Source organism: Vigna radiata, chromosome 1 (assembly GCF_000741045.1).
Source record: "Vigna radiata var. radiata cultivar VC1973A chromosome 1, Vradiata_ver6, whole genome shotgun sequence".
Taxonomy (NCBI): Eukaryota; Viridiplantae; Streptophyta; class Magnoliopsida; order Fabales; family Fabaceae; genus Vigna; species Vigna radiata.
The window spans coordinates 24,449,486-24,459,609 of NC_028351.1; the positions used below are offsets into that span (position 1 = coordinate 24,449,486).

At 32.5% G+C, this 10,124-nt stretch overlaps 1 protein-coding gene across 2 annotated transcripts in view; it reads left to right on the forward strand.

The window, feature by feature from the left end:
- Positions 1-2,705, forward strand: part of LOC106775522 — a 5,476-nt gene extending 2,771 nt beyond the window's left edge. The window contains exons 3-6 of one of the 2 annotated variants that reach the window (XM_022786659.1): positions 60-520; positions 627-986; positions 1,097-1,990; positions 2,119-2,705. In XM_022786659.1, coding sequence (XP_022642380.1) covers positions 60-520; positions 627-986; positions 1,097-1,990; positions 2,119-2,348 — 1,945 coding nt within the window. In that variant the 3' untranslated portion in view covers positions 2,349-2,705. Of the gene's footprint in view, positions 1-6; positions 521-626; positions 987-1,096; positions 1,991-2,118 lie in introns of both variants that reach the window. The other variant, XM_022786653.1, reaches the window with a different exon arrangement.
- The last annotated feature ends 7,419 nt before the right edge of the window (positions 2,706-10,124 follow it).

Here is a 10,124-nt window from a genome sequence, read left to right on the forward strand (position 1 = left end):
CCAAACATCAAAGATGTGAATATTTTACATGTTTATCAGGAAGAATCTGTTTACCCTGCAGTGGAAGAAGATGTAGCTGTAGAACAAGGTGACCAAAATATCTCTCAAGGGCCAAACATGAAAGAAGTGAATGTTTTACATGTTTGTCTCGAGGAATCTGGTTACCCTATGGTGGAAGAAGAGGAAGTTGTAGAACAAGGTGACCACAATAGCCCTCAAGGATCAAACCTAAAAGATGTTAGTGTTATGCATGTTTCCCAAGAGGACTTTGGTTTCCCTACGGTAGAAGAAGTGCAGAAAGCTGAAGGCAATATTTGTAATGGCAGTGTCTACGATCTCTTAAACACTGGATCAGAAGTTGATGCCAAGAATACTGATGGAAAGATCAATTTAACTGCAGAACATTCTGTAGATGATGGTCCTTCTAGTTTGAGTAAATCTTCAGTTGGCACACATGATCAATTTCAGAGCAGTTATCCAGAAAATGAAGTCGTGTCTAGTGGTCTTAATATTTACCAAGGTATAGTGCAATTTTGATTTTCAAATTTATTCGTTATGTCTTTAAGTATGATTGGTTTCATAATCTTCTATGGCTGGCTTTCTGAACCATCTGTCTGCAAATGTAGATACGTGTAAAGAGGAGTTGAAATCACCACAAAATACAGGTCCAATTGCAAATCCAGGGGAATGCTCTAGATTTTCTCCCCATAACCTAGAAGCCTCTTTAGTTGAGAGCTTTCAGTTTGAAACATATTCTGACCCGAGTCCACTTGGAGATATAGGAACTTGTAACTTGAAAGAAAGCATGCAAAGCTACAAGATTGAGAAAGTTGAATACAAGACCAAAGCGACTATTGAACAATTTACAGATGAGCTCCAATCTTCGACTTTTGAAGATTCGGATGGGACACCAGTTCAGTTCGTATCAAATGATGCATTAAGTGAAGTGAAGACAGATTTTAATGTTCATGAAATGGTTGTTTCAGGTACAGTGAATTGTTTTATTTTAAAGTTTATTTATAATGATAGTTCATCAAAATTTCTCCCTTGATTTTTAAGTAATGAATTTGTAATCTCTCTAACCGTGTTGTTTTAGGCATTGTGTTTGAAAATGTTGATATGTCTGAAGCGAAGTTTGTATCTTCAAGAAAAATAAGTCTAAGACCAGCTTCAGATAGAATGATTGATTTTTCCCCGAAGCAGCTGAATAATTCAGAGACTAAAGTGTTGCAGTCCGAAACAAAACTTTTCCCGGAAACAGCAGATGTTGGAATTGGTGAAATGGAGAACATGCAGATGGATGTCAACAAGGAACTAGTTGATGAAGTTGGAGACTATTTATTGGAGGGAGAAATTGACAAGTCAGGTCTGATTGCTGATTCTGAGGAAGTTGATAATGTAATTTGCGATGTGGAAGAAAACATGCAAATTATTGTCAATGAAAAGCAAGATGAAGAAAGTGAGCAAGTTATACGTGCGACACCTAGTCCAATGCTCTTGAACAATGTGGAAGTTGGAGAGCAGTTGTTGGAGGGAGAGATTGAGAAGTCAGGTCTGAAGGCTGATTCAGAGGAATGCATTGGAATTTTGCCCAATAATCTTCTGCCTTCAGCAACAAAAGGCTTTGAGGATGAAATATATTTTGATCAAAGTGCACTAGGAGATGTTGTGGAAACTTTCAAAATGGAAGAAAGCATGCCAAGTGATCAGATGGAGAAAGGATTCAGTCAGAAGGTTCAGCATATGGCAAATGATTCGGTGCAGGAAGAAATTACCAGGTTGATTATTAACTCTGATGATCATGAATATGTTGGTGTGACTGGTCCAGAAGATGGGAAAAACCAACATAATATGAAGAGGGACATGGAAAGCATTGAAAAATATTTGCTCAATGATTTCCACACTTTGGAAGATGAGAATGCTCCAACTATGCCTGGGGAGGGTGAAATGAAGTTATGCTCTTTTAACCATCAACAAATGTCTGCATCAGGTAAAGTATATAAGTTATGGTTAAAGCAATGCAATGTCTATTCAAGAGTTTGTTTACCTGTACAAATTAATTTTTGAGGATGAAATATAGGAATCATCTGTGATATTTTTGTAAACCTTTATTTGTAGGCACTTTCTGTGGAGATGAAATGGAAACACCACCAAAGTGTACAAGTTCTAAGCTCCGTGAATCATTTATAAAGAAAGAGTTGAAGAATTTGTCGAGTTTGCCTGTGAAACGTGCAAGGGATATTCTTGGAGCTAGTGACATGAAAGAAAACATTAAAATTTCAAAGAAAACACCTTCAAGGAGTGCATTTCCTAAGAGGAAACCTCTACAACATCTTCAACAGAACTGAACTTCACAGCCCGTGAACTGTTGGTTTCTTTAGGAGTTTAGTGAATGACAGTGTTTAAATAATGTGATGGTTACAAATTTTTCTCGATGACCAATGCTACTTTATGGTAATTGTTGTGTCCAGTGTGTTTTCATCCTTATTGTGTTTCATGTAGCCCTTTATCTAACATGGCATTGAAATTGTTACATGGCACTAGTTGAAACGTGTCATATTGAGATGTATATGATATTTAACTTGTAACGCAGATTAGAACTGGTATGATCTTTCTCTAGGAAAAATCTCACACACTCATTAGACAATTTTTAAAGACTGTTTATGTTGTGTAGTTTCATTGGATTTGTGGCTTGATTTTCATCATTTGGTTTGTATATTAAGTTGATTTAAGCTATGGTTTATGTACAGTTTTTTTACTTCTCTTTTTAGGATATTGTTATGCTTCTTTGGTTTTATGAGGTAATAACACATAATTTAATGAGTTTCTTCTCTTTCTGAAAGGATGGTCCTGAAGACTCTTAGAAATGTGAGAACCTCGCTGAAGAGGAGTAAAAACTAGTTTATTTTAGAAGAGGAAGCTCTTCAAATAAGCAGACTTTACAATGGTGTGCAAAATTTTCTAGTATAAGAGTGTAAACATTTCTGTCATTTTTTCTTGGAATACTCTCTAACATTTATGTTGGCAAATATCTTATGAAATTTCTATACGACTGTATTTTCTATACATATGTGATATAACCACATTTTTGTATTATATATATATATATATATATATATATATATATATATATATATATATATATATATAATATCGATTAAAAATAAACTAATTTATAGTATATATAAGAATACTAACTTTTAGATTATATGAATAATAATGCGTTAAACTTAAAATAATATTATTCAAAGATTAACTTATAACTAGCATCGAAGTAGAGATAAATTTATTTTGATTTGATTTGGTATTTAGAAGAATTGATTAGGTTAATTAAGCAAATAAAAATCCGTACAAAATCCTTATTTATTTTTGTTGAATAACTTTTTAATATTTTAATGACTCTCTCTTCTTTCAAATTAAATTTATGAACTTAAAATTATTTATTATCATTGAATTAAATATCTCAGTTAAATTTTATTTAATTGACAATAATTATGTATTACACAAATAATCTAGGAAAATAATGATTTATTACTTTGCAATACCGTAACTTAGCACTTTATTACTTTACCAAACAACCTGTTTTTTCATCATTAAAGTTTTGAAGGCTTGATTGTTTGTTTAATTTATTTTAGGGTGTTGGTCTTCTCACCACCCCAAGTGCTTCCGAACCTTCTTATTATTTCCATTTATTATAAAAATATTCTACATTTATTATAATTTAATGAGTAATTTGTTTCTTATATTTAGATTTTTTTTATTTTTATATTTATTTTTATTTAATTGAGATTTTATTTTTGTAAAAAAAATTCAATTTGTATTAACACCTTTTCACAGTATTACGTTTTAAAATTTAAATTTATCTAATATCCAATTCAGTATCATTTTCTATTTGAAATTCCTTTAATTTTGATGTGACATTTTTTAAGAAAAAAAAAAACCCAAATTTTAATACATGTATCATTAACTCAAAATTTTCAAACATCCAAGTTTTTTTAACACTACCAATGTAAAATGATTAAGAGGAAAAAACTTTCAAACACACCATAAAAATAAAATGAAAAAAACTGCTCTAAATTGATATTAAAGTGAATGTTCAAAAAATAAAAACGTTTATTTCATAGTTGGACAAAGCAAAAATGATGTAAAATGAAACAATACGACTAGACCCTAGAGAAAGTACATAGAGAAGAAAAACAGAATTAATCCTTTCTACCCTCTCTCCTTAACCAACACTTATAAAAACTAGACTCTAAATCAATAAAAATTTGCAGCCTAGAGTTACTTATTTTATTTCTTGTGCCTCCTCCTCACTCCCTGATTATTGGCATTTGTTGCCAAGTGTTATTGGTGAGTTGTTGTATCTTCAATTGACTCTTATGCCTTTGCTACAATTGTTATAATTCCAACCTCATTAAGACCAATCTTGTCCTTAAGGTTAAGGTTGAGATCAGGAAAAGCTTGTTACAGAGTGAGATAATCCTCCCAAGTTGCATTATCTATATCTAATCCTTTCCACTGAACTAGATATTGTGGAACTTAGTGTTGACCTCATAACATGACCCGAGATTGTAAAATAGCAACAAACTGAATAACAGGTTACAAATCAATATTAGTGATTGGTAGTGGAACATATGGTTGAGAATGCTCCCCTTTACAAGGGTTCAATTAAGAACAAGGAATACTAGATGAATTCTAGTTGTTGGTGGTAACAAGAAAAGGGACCAAAGAACCTCATACTCAAATTTTGATTTTTCTTTTTAGAGCAAAAGAATGTTTTCTATAAGGGATTAATTTGACAAAAACCATGTCACCAATTTGCAATTCCAGTAACTTTCTTTTATTGTCAGCATGTTTCTTCATGTACTATTGAGCCTTGTGAAGGTTAAATTTCAATATACTAAGTGTCAAGTCTTGATGTCGTAATTGTTCTTGAACCGAAGGACGATCACTCTAATTAAGGGTGTATTTGACCAATGTTCGAGGATCTCTGCCATAGACTATTTTAAACAGAGTCATGCCACTATTATGATGATAGGAAGTATTATACTAATACTCTGCCCAAGGCAACAATTGTGTCCAATCTTTAGGAGAGTCATAAGTGAAACATATCAAGTACATTTCCAAACACTCGTTCAATGATTTAGACTGGTCATCTGACTGTGGGTGATAGGCAGTGGACATGTGTAGAGAAGTACCACTTAATTTGAACAACTGCTGCCAAAATTGAGTAAGAAACACTTTGTCCCTATTAAAAACAATAGTCTTAGGAATGTCATGCAGTTTCACCACAATTTTGATAAAAACTGACTTGCTAGAGTAATCAACCTTTAGGGTAGAAAAATGCGCATACTTTGATAATATATCAATTACCACGAGGATGACCGTAAAGTCATTGGAAGAGGGAAGGCCCATGATGAAATACATAGCTATGTCATCCCAAATCTATTCTAGAATTGGTAATGGTTGTAATAGACCTATAGGTAAAGTGTGAGCAGCTTTTGCTTGTTGACAAACCAAACAAGTTTGAACAAACAGTTGAACATTTTTTTTCATACCCTTCCAATAAAACTAAGTCGAAATTCTAGCCAAACTCTGTGTAAAACCAGCATGCCCTCCCATCAAGGAGCTATGAAAATCATGCAAAATCTGATTAACTAGATCATGAGATTTGGGAATAACAAGTCTACCCTTCTAGAAAAGCAAATTATCATGCACTGAATAATGAGGATTTGGAGGCTTATTAAGCAAGCACAAGTCTAGAATAACCTTTAATTGAGTATCTATAGAAATAGTTTCCCTCAAAGCAAGCAAAATTTGTAAATTAGGCTGAGACCAACCTATAAAATATGATATGGACAGTGAATCTGCAACAATATTATCTTTCCCAAGCTTATGTTCAATGGAAAAATTATATCTCAATAGTTTGTACAACCACTTCTATTCTTCTAAGGTCTGAATAACTTGCTCATTTAAGCTCTTCTAGATTTTTTTATTCGTCCGAATCACAAATTTATGTCCCAACAAATAATTACGAAACTTGGCAATAACTTTCGTGATATCATAAAACTCTCTAGTATAGACAAATTGTTTTTGCATTGAAGCAAATTGTTTCTTAGAGAAAGGCAATAAGGTGATGATTTTGGTTGAGAATTGCACCTATACCCACTCCTAAAGCATCTTTTTGTAAAAAAAATGGCTTAAAAAAATCGAGTAAAGCCAAAATAGGTGCCTGAGTGACTGCGATTTTTAGAGCTGTAAAGGAAGCATGAGCAAAACCATCCCACTTAAAATTGTCCTTTTTCAATAAGTTAGTGAGAGTAGCAACCACCACTCCATATTGCTTGATGAATCTTCTATAATAACCCATAAGGCCAAGAAATCCTCTCAATTGCTTCAAGTTTTTGGGACATGGCTAATCCATAATTGCTTGCACCTTACTCTTGTCCATGGCCACCCCTAGGCCTAACTTTATGGCCTAAATAATCTACTTGTTGAAGTCCAAAAGAACATTTAGACAATTTGGCGAATAATTTATGCTGCTGTAATTTCTGTAGGACGACCTCGAGAAGAAGTAAATGAGCAAACCATGAAGAGTTGTATACTAAAATGTCATAAAAAAGACAACAACAAATTTCCGCAACAATCCTTTGAAAACTTCATTCTTCAAGTTTTGAAAAGTAGTAAGTGTGTAAGTGAGACCAAATGGAATCATTGTCCACTCGTAATGATCTTGATGGATTCTAAATGTGGTTTTGAACCAGTCCTCTTCATTCACCAATATCTGGTGGTACCCAGATCGCAAGTCCAATTTAGAAAAAAATTTAACCCCATGTAACTCATCAATTAGTTCATCAATAGTCAGAATAGGGAATTTATCCTTAATAATGATAACATTTACGATCCTACAATCAGTGCAGAAGTGTCAGGTTCCATCTTTCTTCTTAACAAGAATTATAAGAGAGGAAAAAGAACTAGTATTTGGAGGTTCTGGTTGTAATTCTCCATAGTCCTTATCTTGTAAATGGAGAAGTAAATATTGTTTGTTGGGGCACTTGTGGCTTGGGAAAATTTTTCATCACAAGTATAACAAAGGCCTTTTTCTCCCCTAAATTGCCTCTCACTCGGAGTTATTCTCTTAATATTGGCATTTCAGATGATTGTTGTGGATGAAGTTGTAGTAGGATTAAGAAGGAGGGGTGGTAAACTAGTGGATTTAATGTTTGTGGCTTGTGTTTTGGCTGCTAGGTAGGTTTTATAGTGTTTGGGTTTGGAAAGGTATTTCTCTTCATATAACTTGGCCAAGGAAACAAATCGAATCAAAGTTAAGGGCGATTGAGCAATCACATCCCTTGTAATATCCTATTTTAAGCCTCCGATAAAACAATCTAACAAGCTTCAGTGGTTATACTTTGCACACGATTAGCCAGAGCAATGAATTGAACATAATAATCATGCATAAAATTTGTTTGTGTTAACTTAAACAAATGAGACTTGGGACACTCATATGGAGAGGAACCAAACTCCAATTCTAAGGCTTGAGTAAATGCAACCCATGAGTGAAATGAATCATGACGAGTCATTATTTGATATCAAGGTATCACGTTCTTATCTAAATGGATGACAACAATAGTTAATCAATGATCATCAGGAGTATTGTAATACCAAAAAAATTGCTCTGCCTTGAAGATCCACTGTAATACATTGGACCCATCAAATTGAGGAAAATCCAGCTTGACATTACACATCTGAAACGGTTAGAAGCGTTCACAGATTTGTGTTGTAGCAATGTATCAGCAACAGACTCCAAGGTCTCAAATCTAGTGACATTTTCTCTATCTTGTGTCTCCATCACTTATAGGGATCTCTTAACATCAACAATAAGTTCTTTAAAACAAGTATTTTCTACCATGACGATGAAACCACCAGTGTAACAAAACCAAGTAATAGGGAAAATCTTTCAAACACACACCAAAAAAATTAAATGAAGAAAACTGCTCTAAATTAATATTAAAATGAATGCCCAAAAAAATAAAAGAGTTGCTATGAGCCATATTCCATAGCTGTACAGAGCAAAAATGATGTAAAATGAAATAACATGACTTAGCCAAAAGAGAAAGTGTAGAGAAAGGAAAAATAGAATTAATCCTTTCTACCCTCTCTCTCCTTAACCAACAAAATATAAAGACTAGACACTAGAACAATAAATATCATGCATCCTAGAGTTAGTTATTTTGTTTCTTGTGTCCCTCCTCACTCCTTGATATTGGGATCTCTTGCCAAGTGTCCTTGGTTTGCTATATCCTCAATTGACTCTTTTGTCCCTACTGTAATTGTTACGTTTTTTTCTTACACCTTCATATTATTGGTGAAATGTATTTAATGCCCTTTATTAGAAAAAGATTAAAAATCCTAATTTCCTACTTCTCATCTCCTTCCATCTCCTTCACCTGTACCACTTCCTTCACCACTTTCTCACACTATGTGCAACTTCTTGATCGTGCACCTCAATTTCCTCATTTCTTCCATCGCGTAAGAAAATAACCCAACATTTTGCAACTTCTTAATTACCTAATCATGTCTTCGTTTTACAACTTAAGGCCACTTAATGTTGAAAATAAACTAAAAGTATTATAATTGGATAATTGTTTCGGTGATAATTTTTGGGGACCGAGACACTAACCCGGATGACGTGGCTTTCCCGCTTTCTGACGCTTGGACTGGTCGGATTGCTCGCTTTTCCTGGATCTTGACCGCTCGCTTTCCTTCACCCTTGATCGTTCGGTAATCTTCAAGCTTTGACCGGAGGGGGAGGTACCTGCAAAAGGCACTCCGACGCCCAAGTCAGGCGTGTGATGGAAGAACCTCGGTTCTTAATTGAATATTTAGTGAAGGGTTTTCACTATTTGAGAATATGAGTTGAATGTGAATGAAGTGTGATTGGAAGTTGATTCGAAGGTGATTCGAAGATACCTGACTTGTGGCACTGACTCTCTATTTATAACTTATCTCATGGATCTTGAACTGATATAAGCCCAATAAAATATAAATAGAATAAAATATAAACAAAATATAATATAAACAGACTTACCTGAAAATCTGGTTAGTTACTAAATATCTTTAAGTAGATATTCTTGATTATTTTATATCTTGAATAAGATATATCTTTAACCGCTCGGCCCAGATATCATACTGTACATGATAATGATACTTAGACAACATTTTTTTATAACATTTGAACATCATTTACGTGTCATTCTCTGATTGGTCCAAAATCACTCCACAATGGTGTTTATGATTATTATTATTGATTATGGAGCGATTTTGAACCAATCACAAAATGACACGTAGATGATGTTCAAATGTTGTCAAAAAAAAAATATTGTCTAAGTCTCATTATCCATTATCATTATATCAGTAATAGGTAATTTATGGAACCTCAACATCACCTTTCAACATCGTCATTGCTTATCTTAAATAAATTTATATTAAGATGGTAGAATTTGGAATGTAAATTTATATAACAGAATGTATAATTCGAAATATAATTTATAATTCAATTTTTTTAATTTATATTTTAAATTATATAATTTAAAATATAAATTTGTATTATATACAATGTACAATTCAAAATATAATTTATATTTTAATTTTTTAAAATTTGCGATATAAATTATACTGTTTGGAATATAAATTAATATTATAAATCATGTCATTTGAAATATAATTTACATTCTATTTTTTTTTTTAATTTCTACTACAAATTGCACAAAACAAAATATAAATTTATATTACAGGTTTTGTAATTTGAAATATTTAAATATTGTACAATCTAGAATATTTTTTTTTTATAAATTGTACAAGGAGTATGATTAGATTTTAAAAATATGGGAATGCAGAAAAAAAAAACGTGATACAATCAGAAAATTTCTTAAAAGAAATAAAATCAAATTACTAATTAAATTTTATTCAAACATAATTTAAAATATTATTATTTTGTTATTGTGATTGCTGTCGCACTTCATCCAGAAAGATAGGTAAGTTATAATAGAATATAATAATGTGAGATTTGTTGCCAATGTTTTATAAATTTCATTGTTTTATACATTTGATTTAGCATGTAA